The sequence below is a fragment of the Pogona vitticeps genome, chromosome 1, assembly GCF_051106095.1.
Source record: "Pogona vitticeps strain Pit_001003342236 chromosome 1, PviZW2.1, whole genome shotgun sequence".
Taxonomy (NCBI): domain Eukaryota; kingdom Metazoa; phylum Chordata; class Lepidosauria; order Squamata; family Agamidae; genus Pogona; species Pogona vitticeps.
In genome coordinates, this window is record NC_135783.1 from 110,194,992 (window position 1) to 110,218,571 (window position 23,580).

Consider the following 23,580-nt stretch of genomic DNA (forward strand, 5'->3'; position numbering starts at 1 on the left):
ACTTTGTGGTGTACCAGCTATGCACACCCTGAGACTGCAAAAGGTAGTCCTTAATGAGCTGCAGTCTACCGAAGACTTATAAGCTCTTGGGGCATGGCTTTGAAAATTGCATGATGTAGCCACAGTGCTGAAACTAAGTAGGTGTAGGCTTGTCCCTGTAAACCACAGCTACGTCCCCTGGAATACCATGGGAGAAGACAGATGGGATATAAATCTTGTAAACGGCTTTGGGATTTTTAAAATAAAGAGCAGCATAAACTGTTTTAACAGATGCATGCAATACTGAAGTTAAAACATGGGAACCAATTAGCTCGGGAGTTGGTGAGTGTTCCAGCACTGGAGGGCATTCAAGAGAAACTTAGACAACCACCTGGCAGATGTCCTTTCATTTGTATTCCTACACTGAGCAGAAGTTGGACTCGATGGCCTTATAGGCCCCCTTCCAACTTCACTATTCTATGATTCTATGAAAGACTCCAATTGATATCATGTTAAACTCTTTCTAGTATTTACCCCATTCAGAGCTGCATATCAAACCAGACATTTCTGTAAATACAGGGCAGCATAAAACAACGTAATATATGTAAAAGACATATAATACACAATGGCCAGAAACCAAAAGAACTATGGAACCTCTTAATGAGGTTTTTTTCATGCCAATCATTTGTCATCAGATAGAATATCTGCATAAGTGGGGTGTCAACATTAATTTTTGATATGGTTTATGGTTTAGAGTTTAAGAAAATCTATGTTGCTAACATAGGCTGCAACAGCTTTTTGGAACCTGATGGCACCTTAAATAGTAAAAAAAAAAATCACAAGGTTGGACAGAATGAAGTTGCCACACTCTAGCTTATCGTATGCATTCTCCAAAGCCATGCCAAATGTCATCTTCCTTGGTATCTGTAATGCCCTACTCAATTATTCACATTTTTTAAACTTTAAATGAAAATGTGTGGACATCCTGCAAAAAAAAACCACTGGCCTATAGCCACTCGCCATCATTATTTTCCTCAACATCCTTCTAGGCCCTGTATTTGCAGCCAGCCAACCCGTAATCAATTAAAAATAAATACACTGGGATTGCGGTATCTGTCGGGGATCGGTTCCAAGCCTCTCCAACGAATGCTGAAAAGGGCAGGTAAAGAAACACTACATATAGTAGGACTGCCATGTCCATGGGATCATAAGTAAAAACTAGTTGGACAACAGCATGAAGTGTTCATTTGAATTATATGAAATTTACAACTAGTTGTTGGAAGCCAGATGGAACAAAAAAAAAAAGCCAACAACAGCCCAACATATATTTTTACTGTGAGAACATATACATACCTATCATATCCTCATGAACTGCGTAACTCAATTCTGAAACAGAAGTATATGCTTCAGTTTAATACAAATCAAGTTGCAGACTGCATTATTATCTGCAACAATGTTTATTACATTTGAAGTTAAGATAATGATACATTGTTTAAGCATGGAGATTTAAAGTGGAGCTATACAACCAAATTATGTACAGTGGTGCCTCGCTTAACGAGTGCACCGTATAGCGATGTTTCCGTATAGCGATCCCTTTTTCGGGATCGCTATACGGAAACATACCCGATCTTCGCAATGGTGAAAACCCGCATTGCGAAGATCGGGTATTGCGGCGGCCATTTTGGAGCCGCCGAACAGCTGATCGGCGATTCCAAAATGGCCGCCGGAAGCCCGGAAATGGCTGCCGGCAGCCGTTTTCGCGCCCTGCCCTCGCTTAGCGAAGGCGCGAAAATGGCTGCCGGCACCTGGAATCCTCGCTGAACAGGTAAGTAACGAAGGTATTGGAACGCATTAAACGAAGTTTAATGCGTTCCAATACCTTTCCCCTACCCGTTTAGCGATGATTCCGTATAGCAAGGGTTAATCCGGAACGGATTAACCTCCCTATACGGGGCACCACTGTATTTCTAAACCCACAGAGTAAGCTACACTGCAAGCTCCTTTACATTAGTGGTAGGGAACTGGAAGGGCTGGGGTCAAAATGTCCAAAAAATAGAGGGGGGGGGAACAAACCAGAAGTGCCCAGATGGCCACTTTTGACCTTCCAACTTCCTCCAAACAAAAACTACACTTATAAACCTTCAGGATCAGAAAAAGCACTTTTTAATCTGTAAAACAGGACCTGGGGTAACACTGGGGGCAAAAATACCCCTGGCAAGGCACAAGTGGCCTGTGCTTCTCCCACATCATCTTGCCTTAACATAAAAGCTTCATTTAACTTGAATGAGCTTTAGATCATGTACCCCCGTTCAATTGGAATGGTAACAGCTCCCTCCATCTTTCCTTGTCACCCCATGAAAGCTTGGCATTACATGAAAGTGAGGTAGACTTGGGCCTGCACTTAGTTTGCCTGGGGCAAAGAACCACAAGTCACTCTTCACAGGGGCAACAAAATTAGAAGGGACGTGAAAGGCTGCATGTGAACTTTTAAGTTCTTTTCATACAGCATCAAATCATTGCTTGAGGCCATGTGGAACTGAATCACAGACTTGAGCAATGTGAATGCCTCAGGGAGGGGACTTGAAGAGGAAAACACTTTTGTATTGTTTTTATTGTTTTTACTTTTTCAGAAAAATAATTTCTGAATTTCCTCCTTCCCCCCCTCCAGGCAGTTACATCTCCAAATTTTAAGCCATGAATCATGTGTTGCATGCAGAGAACTGCAACCTTGCTTTGTTACAGAGAAGGGCTACAGATCTCAGTGACAGAGCATATGCAGTGCAGTCACCATCCAGTTTCTGACATCTGCATGTATAAATAAGAAAAAACCCTGTTGGAAAACTTAGAAGAGTTACTGCTCTATTTAAACAACTTTCAGCTAAATCAAACAATGGTGTGACATGGTACAATATGACTTCCTATGCTTTTATATGGCTTCGGAAGCTCCCGCCGCTCAGCTGGGGGAAAATGCCGGCTAGGGCTTTGTGAGGACCACGGGGGAGGGCTCCCCCGTGGTCCTTCCCAAGCCCCCGCCAGTCAGCTGGGGGAAAATGGGGCTGTGGGGAAAAATCACGAAGCGATTTTTTCCCATAGGCAACATCGCAATGCGATCGCAAAAGCGATCGCAAAAAAAACCATTGCTATGTGAATTCGTTGTTAAACGGGGCGCCCGTTAAGCGAGGCACCACTGTACTTCCAGCAAAGAATGCAGATTTTTAAATGGAACACTGATTTCAGAAATGCAAACTGCAGAGAAGAACAATATTGCAAATGTATATATTATTTATCTCCCCACAAATCTAAACTCATTTTATATTTTTGGATTGCAGTTTTAAAATACACATGGAGGTCAGAATCTTATTAGTGTCTGCATAAGTTCTGTGTAACTTGCTGTGGCTAACTGATAAACTTCCCCAGCCATGTCTCAGCCATGTCCCTGGTCCTGCACCTGACTGTTCAACTGAGAGATGTCCTGGTACTTCATCAGTAAGTCATACTTAGCCATAGCAAACTACACAAACACCAACAACATTCTGGTCATTGTGCAGATATCTGTTGTAGAAGATTGCACAAATACAATCCACATTGCACAAATATCACCAGGACAACAGAAATGATTAATGCAGCAGGAATCCATAAAGCATAGTAAAGGTATCTGTAAAGTGCTTACCAACATGTAAAAGGTAGGAGTAGTCCTTCACAATGACTTCCCCTCTAAGTTTGCCTTCCTGAAGATCAGCTATCACCAGTTCAGAGTTCATATCCTTATAGAGGGAAGGAAAACTTACCCATTAGATGTTTTTTTTAACCTTCAGTAAAATTATTCTACATCACCATCATCACTGCCATCACCACCACATCATCTGTGGTGGTGATCACTTTACAGAATACCAGACGCAGGGAACCTGCGGCTCTCCAGGTGTGGGACTGCAATTCCTGTCAATGACAGGCTGTCACTCTTGGCTATGCTGGCTGGGGCTTATAGGAGTGAAAGTCCAACATTATCTAGGGGCACATGTTCCACACACCTGCTTTCAAATGATGTAAAGGAAGATGTGGAAGTAGGATGAGAATGGACCAATGAAAATAAATGGGCACAGGATATGTGATAATTCAGTCCCAGGGAATGAAGGCTTGAGAGGCACTGCCAAAGGTAACATGGGAATTGATTTCAAAGATTGATTTTAAGTAGAAATTTGGGCAGAGAGGGGGAGCTGGCATTATTTCTAAGAGTCTTTTCTGGCACAGAGTTAGGCAGGAAAGAATGGGTAAATCTGTTTAACAGAGGGGAGGGAAAACAATTGCTTTATCCCAAAGCAAAAAATATGAACAGCTTTATATTTAAAATATAACAACAGCATAGTTTTGCATTTCTTTACTATCAATTTTGTTTGTTTGTTTGTCTGTTTTACCTTTTGTTTAGTATATATGACCACAGTAAGTGAATCATCTGTCTGGAACCAATCATAACTGAAACAGATTGAGAAAACTATCAACCTTTTCGAAATAAACATTTAAGTGTCTGCTTCAATTTGCCTTCAAACTGGCAGGGTCAAGGGTTCTGTTTTGGCTGGCACTAATTGCTCACATCACAGTGTCTGTAACATATAAAATAAGGCTACATCTCAGAGGACCTCTCATGGACTATAGATGCCAACATGCTAGTGAAAAAGGCACAGAAGAGGCTGTATTTCCTGAGAATGTGCGGGAAGTTAAATTTATCTCAGCATTTACTTCTGTCCTACTATTGTAGCACCATTGAGAGTGTCCTAACCTATGGCATTCTTGTATGGTTTGGAGTAGCTCTGTAGTGGAGAAAAAAGCTCTAAAGAAAACCAATAAAATTGCCCAGAATATCATCAGGCTCCAGCTATCAACCCTGGATGACATCTTCACATCCTGCTGTCTGAGGAAGTCACATAACATCCTTAGAGACTTTTCCCATCCTGCTTACAACTTCTTTGAACTATTGCTGTCTGGCAGAAGATACAGAACAATTAACTCAGACCACACGTGTTCTGAATAGTTTTTATCCCAGAGCTATAATTGCACTTAATAATGAACTTAAAGACCACCAGTAATGAACAGTTGGACAGTGTTACTTAGCCTGCAGTGTAGATGTTTGTATTTCTAGTGGGGGTTTTTTTGTATGTGTGTGCATGTGGGTCTGGTGTCTGTGTGAATTTCGTTGTATGTGTATACTATGTATAGACCTACAATGACAATAAATTTATTTATTTTTTATTACTAACCAGTTAACTTTTCACCAGTTTTTGTTCAGTTCTGCTAGCCAGTTTTAGAGCACTATGTCACAATTCCTGATTTCTGGTATCCTCATGTAACTCACAAATTGATTTCTCTTTTCCTACCCCACACCTTGGTGACATACATTATTAACTCATAACTGTCCAAGCATTTTATGTCTGATTCTTGTTCTCAGACCACAACATTTTGATCAGTAACAAAATCAGGGATGGATAGACTTTAGGTCTGTGTGATCTAGAGTCCCATAAAACTAGTGGGAAAATGTATTATTTTGTTACAACACTAGCTTTTGTAAATTTGTTTATTTGCAAACAGAAAATAACCACATAATACAAAGCTAATACAACTCTGCTCAGTGTCTATATATAAAAAAGAACATAACAAGGATATAAAGATACAAGAAGTTAAAGTGTTATAATACCTGGGAACTAATTCTTTGCAACTGTTATCCAAGACTTTATTTTTAGGAAACGTGCCTATGAACAAGAACATCACAATATATAAGATTTAATATATAAAAAACTTAAGTGAAATTTTCAATAAACCATAAATCAAAACAATATTAATATCTCAGCATTATAATGGCTGAAATCATTTTGTTTAGTCACAATAAAGTATGCCCATTGAATCATTGGGAATTAAAATGGACTTATTCGAGCTGCAACTTAGTTTAGGTCCATCTAATCAATGGAATTTACAGAGGAGCTGACTCACCAATGTCCAGTGGAGTTTACTACACTAAGCAACAGGATTTCAGCCACTAACACTAGTGATGTATTAACTTCCCCTGCCTTTAAGAATTGTTGTGACCATACATTTTTATTTTTTTATTTATTTTATTTATATCCCACCTATCTGGTCAGTTAAGACCACTCTAGGCGGCTAACAGCATAAAATAGTATAAAAAATTTTATGGGATCATGCAGGCTTCCCTGACCTTCTCAGAAATGCAGAATGATAATTAAAATTATAATAGGCTCAAACACAAAGTATATTTAAATTTGAAGTTGGTTCCATTTGGAATGGGTTCAGAACTTGCAATTTAGTTTGACTTTCTTAGGTATTTTAAATATCCAGTGGCCCTTTTGTAACATTAACTATAACAAGTTAAAAGGATCAAGTCACAGGTTCAAGACAAAAGGTTCATGTTATCCCAAGTATAATCGTTTGTAATACTGTTTGGAATTCCACTGGTTATTTTCACCGGTACAAATGCAATGGGATAAATCACAGCAGCAAACTGACAGTAATTGATAAGGCATCTTGGAGAAAAAGAAAAAGCTAGACAACTGTCTGTCAGATATGCTTTAACTTGAATACCAGTCCCACATACCAGAAACCAGACTAAAATCCACTTCGTTAGAGGAATCCCTTAAAAAAAACTCACAGGGCTACATCCAGAACAGAATGTACTGCTGCAGTCTACAGATTAGTGCTGTTTTAAAAGAAGCTATAATGACACACCAAAGCAATCTGAAAGGGACAGTGAGATTCCAACCATAAACTAAGGAACGAAATCTAGATACCCAAATGAAATCCTATGGTCTTTGTACTAGTATGCACTCCATCATCACAACTCTTCTATCTAAATATAGTTCTTATTATTTAATATATGCCCACAAATCAGGAATTGAAATGTCATCCAAAAACATTAAGATCCCCAGTATTAGCCAGCAAAATGAGACTAGGTAAGGAAAAATAAATCAAACAAAACCTGTGTGAAATTGTGAAATATACTGTAGCACTGTTCTCTGCCATTCTTGTTCCATAACTAAATGGTAGCATTTTTACCATTACTAGTATTTTTGTAGAAATAATCCAATAATTTAGCCAAATCTTGCATGTCTGAGAATGGGATATTTTCCATTAATTAGAATAGAAAGGGTTGTATACTGTTCAAAATGCTCTATAAGACAGATTCACTAGAATTAAACAACCAAGTCTTTAGACCCCTTGAAGAATGATTGGCTTTGCTTGGCAGAAGTTTTAATAATCTCTTCATCAGATCATTAAACAGTCTGTTAATAGACATATAAAATACAGTATAGAAAACTTCCAAATATGCTATTTTAGTAGATTGCCTTAAGATACTACATACATTCCTTAGGGGAAGGTTTTTTCAATGTCTGGAGAACCAATGATTGCAAGATACAATAGTCTACATACACTCAGTTTGTGTAAATGTAATGTTACATTTTAAAATACTGTTTCAGTTGTATACAACAAGAAAGTTTCATCTTTCAGATATACAACTTAGAGTCGAAAGTCTAGCCATTTCTTGATTAATTCTTACAGACATATTATCATTCCCTTTTTGAGTTACAGATGAAGAGTAGAGGCTGGGAGAAAACAATTTGTTCAAGGTACCATGATATATCACATGCTAAATCTAATGCAATCTCCATTGGAGTGTACCAGTTCTTTGCTACACATCGATTATTTTTGCATCACAATTCCACAAGAGTAGCAAAAATGTACCGGATTCTTGCCGTACCTTTTAATCATAATTTTACTCCCATTCTATATTTTAGGACCAACAATTTCAAATGGCACACAATTGTCTATGTCAGTGGTGTCGAACTGTGGCCCTCCAGATGTTCTTGGCCTTCAACTCCCAGAAATCCTGGCCAGCAGAGGTGGTGGTGAAGGCTTCTGGGAGTTGAAGTCCAAGAACATCTGGAGGGCCACAGTTCGACACCACTGGTCTATGTGGTACAGCAAGTGAGAGAGACACAAGTTGATCAAAAGCTTATTTACATAAGGTTGATAACTATACGTTGTACTGCTGTACCCCAACCTACATGCAATACATTCCTAATTCCATCTACTTTTACATGCTCAGCATTGACCCTACTATTGTTTATTCATTCTTAACAGGTAATGAAACAGATGTCCCAAGAAGCATATTTTACTAGCAATTCTTTCATCGTTCTATTCAGCCTCCAATAAACTCCTTCAAAAGCAAACAAATGTGCCATTCCACCGTGGCATATAATAATTATCATCTTCCAGATACACCCTCCTTAGCAATAAGAAATTGCTCTCAGTAGGCAGCATGACATATCTAAATGTATACAATAAGAATAGACTGAGGAATGGGAGACACTTTATCAAAGGTCTATTTCTTCTCCAAAGCATAGTGGAGAGAACATCAATATTTTTTAAGTTGAATCTTATTATACTTGCCATAAACTACTGTCTTTAGCAGACAAATCTGCCATTCAGTTGAGTGCCTTAATGGAATGGGCTGGAAATAAAAATCCATTTATGCCAAGAAAAGCCACCTTTCAGGTTCATCTATTTAGACAAACAAACCAAAGACAGAGGGCACAGTGCAAATGGAAGGGATCCCTAGGACTCTGGAGCCTGAGGAATGGAGGGAGTTCTGATTTGTCTCTTAACTGTGTTGTGCTGAAAACTGATGCAGAAGAAATAGAAAATGTCCTTGTGATGCTAGCCAGCAAGCAATCCTGCCAAAGGGATTATTTTTTAAAAAAAATTTTACGTAGTGACAGCAATCACGCTTCTGTAAACAATTAAGAGTGCTGTTTGTTATTAGAACATCAGAATGAGGACTAAACGAATTTGAACTTTGTCACACTTTCTTCAGAAGCTTTTTCTGAATTGTTCTGATACCTGCCAGGCCTAGATCAATCTGTGCTTTGGAAGGCAAAACAGAAATAGATCTGAATAAGCCTAGGGGCAATGATATCTTCCTGACTTCTCTTCTGCATTGCTCTCAGGTCCTTTAAAACTTTTGCTTCTGATTTCAACTAATTGTGATCTGTCATTATCTCTAGAGTTGGATAAATGGTGATTAACCACAAGCATAGTTTAGCAAAACAAACTAACTTCAAACTCTGGTTACCGAGACAAACTTGTTTGCCCAAGTTCAAATACTGTATAGCAAATCATGACTATACTGTACCTGATTCCTTCCAATCTCCTCCTCACAGATGCTCAAGAATATGAATAAAAACAGCACAAACCCAAAGCTTCTGTACATAACACTGAAAAACATGTTTCTGTTTTATCTAAATCCAGTTGGAAACTGCTACGATCAAGATTTCTTCTGCGTCAACCGACTACAAAGAACCTTACCAGCCAGAATTATTCCCATAGTCTCATTTGTGCATACAGGCAAATTTCCTCATCTTAGCTTTCATTACATTTCTCTTTCCTTTTCACACATACAATGCTAGCCACAAAAATCAATCTTAAAGAAGGTAAATTGTTGTTGAGAGTTCCCCCCCGAATAAAAAACATACAAGAGAGATGATCAGAAATCAGACAGCAGTAAGATCCAGTGCAGTGTCTTTAAAAACAAGAGTAGATGAACAGAAATATTAAAAGAAAGGTTTAAAAAGGGCTGATCTCTCAGCTCTCTGTCCCCCTCTAGCTGTATTGTTAGAGCATGACACTAAAGGAGAGAGGGAGAGAGAGAGAGAGAGAGAGAGAGAGAGAGAGAGAGAGAGAGAGAGAGAGAGAGAGAGAGAGAGAGAGAGAGACTGCATTGAATAGATCGCCAGTTGTAATTTACTGGGTTCTGATATTCCCATGGAACTGTAAGAAAATTTACTGCAGCAGACTAAATATATTTTAAAAAATTACTTTCCTTACTTTCCTCTCCAACGCATGTTGCCTGCTTGCAACATTTTTATGATGCACATCTTCCCTGCACAAGTGATATACAGTAACTTGGATTCTTGGTCTGATTAGACTATAGGAGCAGGATACAGGAGAAACAACCAACTGCTAAACTGGAGATGGAAGGTCCTGTGTTTAATTTGAAAATCCACATATCTGATTTGATCCCTTCCGACCTTGCATACTTCCATTTGAGCAGTATATTTTAAAAGCAAAAGCAAATTTGGGATCCTATGAGCACAATGACTTACCATTCAAGATCTTGTTTTCTTCAGGTACAGTAGAGCAAGTCTCTGCAAGTACGCAAGAAAAGTGCTGTGATCATAATAGCAGAAAATTCCCAGGTTACGATACGACAGCCACACATTGCAGCAAAATATCTTTACTCAAAGCCAAACAAACTGAAGGAAGTACTAATCAGGCAAAGGTTCTGTGTTAAAGCAATAACAGGATTAAACTGTAATAAGGAATAGATCTAACTGTATATAAATGTATGTATTTGATGAGCTCCTGGAAAATACCGTATTTTTCGCTCCATAAGACGCACCTTTCCATAAGACGCACCAATTTTTTAGGAGAAGAAAACAGGAAAATATAATCTGTTTTCTTCACTCCATAAGATGCACAGACTTTCCACCCCCCTGTTTTGTGGGAAAAAAGTGAGTCTTATGGTGCAAAAAATACAGTATCTGTTAATTTTCTAAAACTTAATCATTTAGGTAGACTTCACTGAAATGATTTCAGGGACTGGAGATTAAGTTAAAAAGCACAAATATCGAATACTGGTACTGAGTTCTATCATTAAAATAAACTTATCTTTACATTCCTTCTTTTGGAGACAAAAGGATTCTCTCATCTCATAGCCAGCAAGAATTTAAAGAGACCAAAGACCAAAGAGAGGATGGTCAGGGAAAAAAGCCCTATATGTCATTCACAATCTGAGAACTGTCTAGGATACCCCATCTTTTTATGTTACTTTTTTAATCATACAAACATGGTAAAGCTAAACCAAGATGGTTCTGTTTTCAAGCTGTTTGGATGTACTTAAAGTTCACTAAACCAATTTAGTTTCAACAGCTCCCATGCGACCAAAAAACATTACACTTACACGCTACAGCACTGAAGAAAGACAACAGCATCAGCTACCTAGCAACCATAAAATCCCATCTTCTGCGTTCAACTCTGCTTAGTTCATGAGATAATAAAACCTGTTAGTGGGTTTTATTATTGTGTATGTTATTGTATTTTATCTTATTGTATTTTATCACTCATGTAAGCCGCCTCGAGTAGACTTTGTCTAGAGGGGCGGGGTATAAGTCCAAATAAAGTAAAGTAAAAAAGCAAATTAAGAGAAGAGGCTAAAACAGTGTCTTTTAAAAGTTAGGCAAAATTTAGAAATGTTGGTAAGCATTTAGGACAAGTACCAACACTAACAATAAGAATATGTATTAATGGGAAGAAATAATTGCTTGAGTTACCTGTGCAAAAGGATCAGTCATCTAGATTTATACTTCAAGAATTTAATCTATTAAGCAACTGCAACAAATGAATGCGTGTCAAGCTAAAGGTACATGTCTACACATGAGAAGGTTTGTGGACACTCCCCCCCCCACTCCTCCTCCAATATAACCACTCCAAAGTTACTTTCTTGCTTGGAATAGTCAACATTCATTAACAGCAGCCCAACCAGGGCAACATCTAAATGCTCTACATGTAATAGTACCTTCCCCTTCCAACTGGGACAGGAAAGGGTTCGAAGAACTTTTCTCCAACTTCTCACTCTTGATTCTGTCAGCAGTCCAAGGGTTCTCTTGAGCCTCAGACTAAGTGTTAATTAATTCCTGAGGCACCAACACCTGCAACAATGGCTCTGGTTCCCATTTCTACCACTCTTGGTCCCCTTACATCCCCTAGTGTTTTCCCAGCCCTTCATGTCTGACCTCGGTCTTTGCTTGGGTTGGGGAAGGCCTTTCCTTAGTCTCACGGGTTCTCCTCTCACCACTGTGCCAAAGCTTGTTCCCTCCCTCCTCCTTTCGCACTCCCCTCAGCATGAAGGTTTCCTGGGGGCTTCCTCTCATTTCCATCTTTCCACTTCTTTCCTGGACACCACTAACTTCTCCTATTCTCCTGTCCATGGATCCTCTAACTCATTCTCTAACTCAATCCATTCCCAACCCTCTGAAAGAACGTTTTTCAGACTTCTTCTCCCTCTCAATCCACCCTGTTTCCCCACTTTTTGACCCTCCTTACTCCTTCTTCTCTCCTCCCCCTCTCTTTTTTCCCACCTTTTCCTCAGCCTGTGCTATCAGATTTTTTTCCCTCTGTATTTTCTGATGCATCTGGCTGTGGAGCCAGTGACCGGGAGTTCAGTTCTCCACTGTGCCTCCCTAACAGGGGCTGGACACAATGAACCATAGGGTCCCTTTCAGCTCTTCTAGGTTATTATTATAAATGGTCTGCCAAATGGTTTCCCTGAAGGAAGAAAAAATAGTCTAGTTCAGACCAAAGATTATAGAGGAACGCAGTTCAGTAGGAAGAGAGATAGTAGGCAAGGAAAGTAAGGGAAGAATGCAAAGTGGACAGGAGACTAAGAAAGAGGAATGTGAAAGAATAGTTGGTGGAGAATGATGTTTGATTCTGAAAGACACATTTGTGAAGAATGAAGAGAACAGAGGATACAGGAAAGCTCAACCATCTGCTTCACAGCAGCTAAGGATAGGAGGAAAGAAAGAATAGGAACGTCTTCAAAAACAGGAACTTCTGGGACATTATTTGGTAGAGGGAGAGTTGAAGAAAAGTGTAGGTCCGCAAGAAAGTTAAATAAACACCAGTGGTTTTATCTCCTATTAATAGGAAGGAAACTGGAGAGTTGAGAGGCAAAGAAACCATTTCAAAATTTTCTTGACAACAAATGTCCTTTGTTTCTGCTAACACTGAAGCACTGTGTCCTGCACATTCAAGGGGGACAATGAGAACCAAAGGAAAAGAAAAGGCTGAATTTTGCATTTTGGAGGTAGCCAATTGCTGAGCTATAGATTTCTAGCAAAATTCAAATGTAATCTAACATGAATACTTGTCATACTTAGTAGTGTCCAGCGGAGGGTAACCATTTCTCAAACTAAAGAATTTTCTCATATTACACATTTAATTTACAAAGCTGCATATCACACCATCTGGTAGAAGTTACATATAATATTGTCGTAACTAACAGATGACTATTGTACAAACATTATAAACAAGAAAGCTTATCAGATCACAGGACTGAAATAGCATGACAGTGACAGTTTTCTTTTTATTATTACCGTAAAGAAAATTTCTAAATATCAAACCCAATAGGAGAAGACTTCCTAAGGGCAGTGAATTGAGTACACAAATTCTGAAGCAAGCAGAACCACTGCTGTTTAATGCATAAGCACTGAACAATTGCTTCTACACATATTGGGGGGGGGGGGGACCAGGGTTTTCATGAGTAGAAACATCTCCCCACACAAGAGATGTTTCTACTAATTTGGTGTAACTTTCAATTGATCTGTTGTGGCCATCTGTGGGGCTTTTGCTATGCGATATTACTTTATGCTTATGATATTTGGTTATTTTGTTAATGTAATTTTTTATCTTTATGCATTATTTTGTGTTCAGTGTTCTTTTATATGTTCCTTTGTAAGCTGCCCTGAGTAGTGGCTCACCACCAAACAGGCAGGACAAAAGCCGAACGAACGAACGAACGAACAAATGAATCAGTTTCTCAATATCAAGTTTTGCTATTATGTATAATCTTACACTTCAGAATAACTTTGAAGCTAAGTCCTCCAACAGTTGAGATTTGCAATGAAATGCTCATACACAGTTAAAATTCACCCATATGATGCATTCACATTCGGAGAACCTGTTATTACAGAAGACTTTACACACCTGTGACAATGCAGAGGGATTTGGCATTGTACAGGCAAGCATGCAAACACACCATGCTGCAAACAAATGTTGAAGATCCCCCAGGTATTAATATCAAGGATATTAACAAATACTGTCAAGTTTTCTTGTCCTTGACAACACTGAGTGTGTCCACACATTGAGATATATCACTAAAAAGGGGGGGAACCAGTGCAAGATTTTTCACTCCTAGATAAGAATAAGAACAGTACAGTACTTTGTTAGCAGCATTTGCCAAAAAAAAATTTAAAAAAACATCATGTAGGAAAATGTGTGCTCTGTGTTTAAAAAAAAAACTAGCATTTTGCAAAAAAATGCAAGGTCTTCTTAGCAAAATAGGGGTTTTAGGGGTTTCACACAAGAAGTTCTTTTGTTTTTTGTTTTTTTTTTAATGAAATGAGTGCCAAAGTGAGAAAAACCTCTCATTATCTTGCCCAGCGGAGGCCTTTGAAATTTTAGATTCTTGCCTGCCTGGATAGAAGCAGCAAATATTTACAACCTTATTAGATGGTTTTTTGTGATGCAGCTGTTATAGAATACATGGAGGGAGAAGAGTAAGGGCTGCATAATTTACAGATACTAGAACTAATATGTTGCTTTCAGCTGCATGGAAGAGTCACACAAGCATTTTGATTTGATGGTTCTTGTGTTCAGAGGAACAGCAAGTCATGGCTTCCCAAAGCCAATACATAAAATCCAGGTTCTCCATGTTATCAATGTAGCAATGAATAGTGCAGAAATGAATGATCACTAAAACAGAAATCAGTTCATGCCATCACTTTTCTAATTTATAGTCACAATAAAAAAACTCCCTCCCTAGCACATCCTTTATCCTCTCTACTTTGAATACTTTGTACTGGTAAAGAAACATTTTTTTTCTTTTATCTTGAACAGCCTTACCTTACGATAGATATTAATCATGATCATACTAGAGTTATTTCAGCTGTTTTATAATGGGTGTTTTGAGATACACTGTTCCATTTTTGTTTCTGTGACTTATATTTGAAAGTCACCTTCAATACTTTTCAGCGCAAAAGAGGTATATAAATGAAATAGCATGCATGTATGCAAGAAGGAAATCAAAGTCTCTCTCTTTGGAACAAAACTGGCATATTCAGCATCAATCCCTTATTAGTCATAATAAGAACATATAAATAAGTCACAAACATGAAACAGCCTAAGTTTCCAGGAGGAAAAGTTGAACCACCTCAGAGAGTTTGAAGCCACATCAGCATACTTCAATGAGTAAAACATAAAAACATGAAATGAATATGAACTGTAAAGCACCGTATATACTGTAGCTGGCATAAAAGGACTTAATAAATAGCACTATCGCTATCACTTAAGATAATCAAGAATAATCAAATAAAATGGGACTACTTGGATACAGGACACGTTTTCTGTGACTCGAGAAATTCAATCAATGCAGCACTTTATACTAACAATGAGACATCTAACTTTTTAGTGGTATCATGTGCAAGGTAATAAATATATCTGCAAATCCAGGCATGAACAAAGAAAGTCAGGACAGGATGCACTTACACTACACAAGGCAAATACGGTTTTTCAAAAAACAAGCACAGTAGTTCTAGAGGTATCACTGCCAGTTTTTTTAAATAAACATAAAACAGCTTTCCCAAACTTGGAACATTTGAGAAGTTTTGAACTACAGTTCCCATCAACGCCAAACAGTATAACCCGATAGGAATGATGGGGATAATAGTTTAAAGCAATTGCATAGGAATAGCTGCATTTAGAGATTAAGTATTTTTCAAGATATGGCCTCTTTAAATTGCCATGAGCTTTTAAATGTTTTCAGAGAAAACTTTCCCCATCATGCAACTTGCAAACACAAGATACTACATTTTGTTTTGGCATATGGGATTTACCTTTCAAAGGAGCAACAAAAGGTTTAAAAGCCATTCTTCCAACCATGCATTCTTTTAGCATTGATTCATAATTGACCCAACGATGAACCTGCAGAGGAGAAAAAAGTACTGCTTTTAATGGAAGAATAAAGTACATTTGATAGGGCTTGCTTCGGAACAAATACAGGGGTGTCATAAAACCAACAAGTTACCCAGCCCTGTACCTGGACCTGCTGAATGGGGAAAAAACATCCAAAGAGGGAAGTACATAACCATTATATTTACTTACATCACAAACCCTCTGAAGACAGAGACATTTGAACAAGTGAGCTTTTTCTCCTGGATGTGAATTCCAGATGTGTAGCTCTCTATTTCTAAACAAACCAACTATACTAACAAAAGAGGTACTACACTTCATGCTTTAACAAGTCTTTTCTGAAAAAATCTTTGGCCTCACAAAAGGCATCTTTATTTTATGGGTGAAGGTCTCCATTACCCAAACAGAACAAAAATTGGAAAGGTAAATTTAGGAAAATATAAATGCTGATTTTAAAATGTGTGGATCTTTCAAAGCATATTGGTATGGAACAATACACTACATGGACTAATACTCATATTTCTCAGTAAAAGTATTTCTTACAAAATTTGGATAACATCTGTCATCAATTAAATACAGAATATAGCTAAATTAAATGAGATAATTACTGCTTTCATTGATTTCTGGAGTGGCAAAAACAGTTTTGCTTCAAACTCATAATTAAGATTTGCCATAGTATCTATCACCAGTCAATAAGATATACACATACAGTAGCAATTTTTTCTTTTTAAAAAAAGGCAAAAAATAAGGCAACAGACCACCTTAGCATGCATTTGCTGAATTATATTTTCAACACTACCTGCATTGTTGTTACCTGATCAAATAGATCTGTGCCATCAGATCCTGCTGCTTTCATTAACTCCTCTTCACCACCAGGGTGATATTCCATGTATGGTGTAACATTATATACAAGACCTACAAAGTTAAACAAAACAAACAAGAATCAGGGCTATGTATGTTTTTTTTAAGAGTTTACTGCTAAGACATGCAAGTTTCACTGTTAAAAACAGCCAAATGCCTATGAAATGGCGTATAGGTGCTTAGGGATAAGCCCTCCATTCAAAATGACTTCTCATTAGCTACACGTTACATAAAATTGAAGGCAAAGAGTTTTATTAGGCAAAGAGCTTTATTTCAGCAGAGATCGCATGGACACCACAGGCCGGATCTTGCTCCCTGATGGGCCGCAGCTTCACCGAATGCAGGCTTTCCCCAGCTGGGGAATCCCACACACAGTGAAGTCACTCATACCCCATTCTAGGCACCTTCTGCAGGCGCACTCCTACAGCCAGCGCTTGAGCCAGGGAGCCAGCTGGTTGCTGGGTTAAGGTTGCCTGGGCTGCCTCTTCCCCGCCTTTCTGGAAAGAAGATGGACTACAGAGACAACACACCACTACCTGCCTTCTCAACTGAAGTCGTTGGGCAAAAAAAGGAGGGAATCATCACAGTTATCTATAATAAAGCAGAACACACACCCCGGCCAAAATCCCACTGAATAATTTTGCACATGCAACTGGAGGTTGTGACCACAGCAGAATCAACCGTAACAAGGCATAAGGGCTACCCACGAAGCACTTCTGCCAGCACCTTGCGCAATTGCATGATTTTGTGTCATTTGCCAACCCAACAGATGCCGCTCTGGAAGGAAGGATTTTAGGAACCCTTTGTGGGTTGGTTGTTTGATCTCTGATCTAAAAGGGGAAAAAAAATAAACTGCTTCCCTTCCATGACCAGACAGAAACTGAAACTCAGGGGCCATGTTCTGTAAAGTTTCCTAGTGGCAACTCTGCCTTTGCATTTACTCAAACAATATTCTTAGAAGGTCTAATCGATACCAACCACAGCATCCTAGGCTTATTCTTCAAGAGGGAAAATATTGGTAAAAATGGTGGCAAGACACATGTTTTACACACAGAAAAGCCAGGTTCAGTCCTGGCAGCACCAAGAGAAAAAGAAACACCACCACAGTGCTGGACCACAGGGCACATTCATCTTAAGGATCTGTGTAAGACTGGGGACCTATTCGCCTCACAGTAAAGGCCCCTGGTTTACTGTCTTAAACCGATGTCCTGAAGACAGTTATTTTAAATAGAAAAGAAATAAACTTCTCTCATTATGAGCTGGCATTTGAGGTTTAAACATACAGGCCAGTATATTCCTGCTAGTCCTGAGTAGAACAAATCCACTGGCTCTTCCTGAAGACTTACTGAAGCACTGATTTACTACTAAGCAAATTGATTCAATGGGTCTACTATTAATTAGGCCTAGCAACAGGATACTGGCCATAGACTTTGCCAACACAGCCAGAAGTAACATCTTTTTCTCTGAAGAAGGGCTGGACAGAGGCAGACTTCAGTCAAGCTAGATTCCTTTCCCTTCTTGGCCATCTGCTCTTTCTCCCCATTCATAACCTCTATTTTTAAAGAAATCTGACTTATTTCCTATCTTTCTAAAACTGACACCCAAGGCTCAGAATATAATTTTTAAAAACTGCAGATAGAAACACAGTAAACTACACCATTGAAACACATATTAATGAAAATCCTTTAAAAGCATTTCAGTTTTTTAAAAAATTGAGAACTGCCCTATAAACTATGGAGCATTTGTCCAAATTATTTATTTATTTCAGAAGAAATGGAACATGGTATAAATGTATATGAAACAAGAACAGACAAATCTGTCATTTTCACTTCCCCCTACATTTGAACTTTTTAAATCTAAAGCACCTTCCATTTCTCATGCAGTGCCATTTCTATATTCCAGTAGATTCTTATTAAAAACAAACAAACTTCAACTAAATCCACACTCATCCTTAATTTGGAAAGTCTTTCCATTTTACGTGCACTAACAGTGCCATCTAGTGTAATGTTCTAAGCATTGCAGAGGAATATATTTAAATACTGTACATTATTCAGGGTTCTACCCTGCAATTGCAGAGAACAGGTAATTTCGAACCCACCAGTGTTCTCTATGTCTCTCAACATATATTATGGAAGACTTAATGGCTAAAATCCTGTTCCTTAGAGCAGTAAGTTACAACTAGAGTAGGCCCACTGAACCTGGGGATTTGGTGAGCCTACCCCTCCATAAATTCCATTTATTCAATGGACCTATTCTAGCTGCAACTTACTACTCTGAGCAATAGGATTTCAGCCACCATTAGCTGCACCAAATGCTCAATAGTGGTGATAATAAAGTTATATAGTAATTAATCACTTGAAAATATGATACATTTATTAATTGCATTGTGGTATTTCTGACACAAAGGAATAAAGATGCTGCCTCTTGGCAGTTTCATTTTTTCTGCTAATTTTTATCCCTGCGGTGTACCCTTGACATAAAAAACTGTCTAAATTGTTCACAATAAGTGCAAAGAAACTTGTATTTATAACCACCTAGATATATATAGTGAGCTGTTATAGTTCATTGGATTGGAAGGCCTAGCTGCTGAGGCAGGGGCCAAGAGTTTGAATCCCCACTACACCTCCACAGTGAGGGACCAGCTGAGATAATCTGGAAGTGTTCCCTACCTTCAGTATGGCCTTGGACAAGTTGCATGGCTCAGAGTGTCACCAGAGGAAGGGATGGGTAAACCACTTCTAAGTACTTTATACCTTAAAAATCCTGGGAAGCTTGCTGTAAGACAGAATTGCCTTGACCATACATAACTATCATAACCCATATATGAAGAATATTATGGGAGGACGTCAATAAAGTACAGTGGTGCCTCGCTTAACGAGCGCACCGTATAACGACGAATTCGCATAGCGATCCGGTTTTTTGGATCGCTAATGTGAAGGCATACCAACGGTTCCAATGGGCGAAAATCGCTTAGCGATTTTTTTCAATCAGCTGTTCGGCGGTTCCAAAATGGCCGCTGGACGCCCGAAATGGCTGCGCGCAGCGTTTTCGTGCCCTGCCCTCGCTTACCGAGGGCGCGAAAATGGCGGCCGGATGGGGGAAACATCGCAGAACGGTGAGTTTTATGCCCAATGGGCTTTTCCATTCCGTATAGCGATGTTTCCCCATAGCGAAGGTTAATCCGGAACGGATTAACCTCGCTATGCGGGGCACCACTGTACATTCAATTTCACACAAAGTCTGACACCTACTATGCGTTACATCAACGTTTTAAGGCTGGAACTAGAGGTTAGGAATTGCAATTGTGTAGTGACATAACTGGTGTGTAAACATGTATGACTCGCTGTAATTAATGGTATTGTCTTCTACAGGCATATATAATCATTTTGTATCAGGTTGTTTGTTCACCAACTTTGATTTAGCAATTTTTTCTTTCCCACATACAGGAAGTGTTTGCAACTACCATGTTTCCCCAAAAATAAGACAGGGTCTGTAGGACTTATACAGTAATTAATGGTATTGTCTTCTACAGGCATATATAATCATTTTGTATCAGGTTGTTTGTTCACCAACTTTGATTTAGCAATTTTTTCTTTCCCACATACAGGAAGTGTTTGCAACTACCATGTTTCCCCAAAAATAAGACAGGGTCTGTAGGACTTATACAGTATCACAAGCATCCTGAAAAATCATACTAGGGCTTATTTTCAGGGAAACAGGGTATTATCACCATGACTTTTTTGTATTGCAACAAGAGGTACAATGTGTTTTGGTGAAGGTTTCATATTTTCTGGTGCATTAGTTATAGCTGGAGTATGACTGAAGTTGGTCAGCACCAGCAGGACATGAAAGACAATAATTAAAACCAATAAATATATTTGCTAGGCTCAATTTGTCAAATGGTTTTCAGAGGGGCAGTTGTGTTAATCTGTTTCCGCATGCAGGGAAAAAACAAAGAGAAAAGAGTTCTGGCACTTTAAAGACTATTTCAGCACACGTTTTCATAAATAACAATCCACTTCATCAAACAGGCCATGTATCTAGTAAACTGTAATCCACCAAAGCTTGCAGTGAAATAAAATTGTCTATCTTTAATACAGTATGCTGGTATTCTTGCTTTTGTTTTCCTGCCCATTGTCCAGCAGGGCATTTAAGGATTACAGAAAGAAAAAAGATTGCCAAAGAACAGATACTAGTGTAAGGTTAGGTCTTCCAGGAATAATCCAAAAGGAGATTACTCAGATTCTCATAGGTCTATCAATAGCAATACTGTACACCATGAAATTTAAGTGGAAACATTATATATAGAAAAAGCAAATCTCCTGATATTTTGAAAGGTGTCCACTCTGCCTATGAAGGAAATACAATGCTAAATCCTGGTTTGTTCTGGCAAAGCAATTCTTATGTCTTTTTTTTTTCCAATATGTCACAAATGTCTATAATACATGTGCTATTTTAATACAATGGAAAGATGCAGGTAAGGTATCATATTTATTGACGACATACCATTTCTCCACTTTCCCCAGAGAGTATCAAGTCTGCAAATCTCTGAATAGAAGAAAAGGCACTAACCCCTTCTCTTCTCACAAAAAATGCACCTATTGTTTCCAGCAAGGGTGGTGAATAGTCAGTTCTTGGAGGGTGAGAGGAAGAAAACATTCTCAATGAGAAAATATTCTCTCAATGTATATAGCTGCATGCTACTATCTAAACACCAAATCTCCATAAATTCTAAATTAAACCAAGTAGGAGAGGTTAAGCCTTTGTTTGCAATATATTGATTGGAAAATTCTATACATGGGGCTAACATCACTATTTAGTATTACTTATCTCTTACCTGGAAAGAGGAATAGAAATCAATCTTCATATTGGTTAGTAACTGGGCTTTCATACTGTGTATTTATTCTATTCTGCTTAATTGCTAACTGTAATTTTTTCCTCTTTGGTTACCAATATAGAAAATACCAGCTTCACTTAACCATTATTATAGCTAACTACTACTGTAGAAACCTCTCACACTCTTATGTTGTAAGAACGTTATCAGAAACATTCACTTATGAAAACATAAGTGAAAATAACAATATACAAAAGAGAAATGCAGAAAGAGCATAATTCACCTCTTATACATATCCAGCAGTCATCTTTCTTATCATGTCTGGCAAGCTCTTCCTCTGTCACTTCTATCAATCTTCCTTTTAAACCAGACAGATCTTTCCCACTTTTAGTTAACCGGATCCAGTCCATAAGGCTTCGGCCTGGTTTCAAAGGTACCTACAGAAAAGGAGAAAGAAATGAATTTATTAACTAAGCAAGAAAAGTAGGTTGAACTTGGGCCATTCTACAAGATAAAGAGCAACCTTCACCCTTGTACATTTTATTTTACATCTGTAAAATAATGTTAACTTTCAAAAGGAAACATGATACTGGTCCTCTTTCTGAGGTCAAATTAGACATAGCAATTTATCAAGAATCACCCATTCATTCCAGCCAATTTATCATATCCAACACAAATCCCTATGCAAATTCCACAAATACCTCTGTAGGAAGCTAAAATTCTCTTTTCTCAAAATAATAATCTTTGCCAGCTTAACACAATGTTCCACAGATGTTCCACAGTTTATCCACAGATAAACAGATGTAACTATAGTGGCCATGTGTAATGAATTGTTTTTAAAACAGTGGTGTAAAGATATAAAACAATAAATAGGAGAATATTTTTGTACTTGTAAAACTACTACAGATAAAATACAGATGGCTGCATACAGTGGGGTCTTGACTTGAGAACTTAATCCGTATTGGAAGGCGGTTCTCAAGTCAAAAAGTTCTCAGGTCAAATCTGCATTTCCCATAGGAATGCATTGAAAACCATTTGATCCGTATCTGCTCTTTTCCGTCCATAGAAACTAATGGGAAGCTGCTATTCCGCCTTCGACCACTAGAGGGGGATATTTTGTTTCTTTTTTTCTTAGGTCAAGAAAGGTTCAGGGAAGGCAGGGAAAATACAGTCCAGGCAGGACAGTACCAGGCAGTCCGAAGACTGTCTCCCAATCCACTCTCTAAACGCTGGGAGGAGTGAGGAAGCAGACAGGCACCCTTTTCACTGGCCAACAGTTAACTGAAAGTTCAAATTTTGCACTTTCCCTGCCTCCCACGTGGTTTTTTTTTCAGTTCTTAACTCAAATCTAAGTATGTAAGTCAAGTCAATATTTTCCTATGAGAGTGGTTCTTAAGTCAAAATGTTCTTAACTCGAGCCATTCTTAAGTCAAGACCCCACTGTATCTGGCTGGGGAGCTAAAGGTTGAGAGTTCGATTCCCCACTGTCTCTCTTTGGAAAGTAGCCAACCTATGTCGTTATGGGCAAGCTGCAAAGTGCCTCCAGGAAAAGGGAGCAGAAAACCACTTCTGAGTAATCTCTATCTAGAAGATCCTGGGAAGGGCTGCCATAAGCCAGAATTGACTTACCAGCACACAATATTATACAGTGGTGCCTTGACTTATGACCGTCCCTACATATGACCATTTTGAGTTACGACCAGTTCTGGGCACAAAATTTTGCTTCAACTTGCAGTCCAGTGTTTCCAGTTACGAACACAAAAGGCGGGGGGGAAAGGCGGGAAATTCAAATTACTACTTGTAGGTGGTGAAGAGGCTGCTTTTTTGTAGCTCTTTCGCCCCAGTAGTTAGTGACCGGAGGAGGCTGCCTGGTAAGGTGCTGTTTTCTGCTTTTTAAAAACTTTTCTGGGTGGGTTTTGCAGAGTGGTTTTGGGCTGGGAGGGTATGTTTCTGTGTTGTGTTTTTTGTTGTTGTTGTTTGCAGCCCCAGCGCCTTGCGACGAGGCTTGCTCCTTTATTTTTGGTTTGGGGTTTGTTTGTTTTTTACAGTCTCAGCGACGGAGCTTGCTGTGTGCTTTATTTTTGATGTGCTTTTTTAAA

General features: G+C 38.6%; 1 protein-coding gene across 3 annotated transcripts in view; it reads right to left on the reverse strand.

The window, feature by feature from the left end:
• The window catches only part of CYB5R4 (cytochrome b5 reductase 4), a 36,942-nt gene that overhangs the window by 11,537 nt on the left and 1,825 nt on the right, over nucleotides 1–23,580 (reverse strand). For 2 of the 3 annotated variants that reach the window (XM_072999086.2, XM_072999094.2), the window contains exons 2-9: nucleotides 21,765–21,918; nucleotides 16,601–16,701; nucleotides 15,711–15,798; nucleotides 10,143–10,184; nucleotides 5,666–5,720; nucleotides 4,392–4,449; nucleotides 3,650–3,743; nucleotides 1,333–1,365 (exon numbers count right to left, since the gene is read on the reverse strand). In XM_072999086.2, the coding sequence (XP_072855187.2) occupies nucleotides 1,333–1,365; nucleotides 3,650–3,743; nucleotides 4,392–4,449; nucleotides 5,666–5,720; nucleotides 10,143–10,184; nucleotides 15,711–15,798; nucleotides 16,601–16,701; nucleotides 21,765–21,918 (625 nt within the window). The remainder of the gene's footprint in view (nucleotides 1–1,332; nucleotides 1,366–3,649; nucleotides 3,744–4,391; nucleotides 4,450–5,665; nucleotides 5,721–10,142; nucleotides 10,185–15,710; nucleotides 15,799–16,600; nucleotides 16,702–21,764; nucleotides 21,919–23,580) is intronic. The other variant, XM_072999092.2, reaches the window with a different exon arrangement.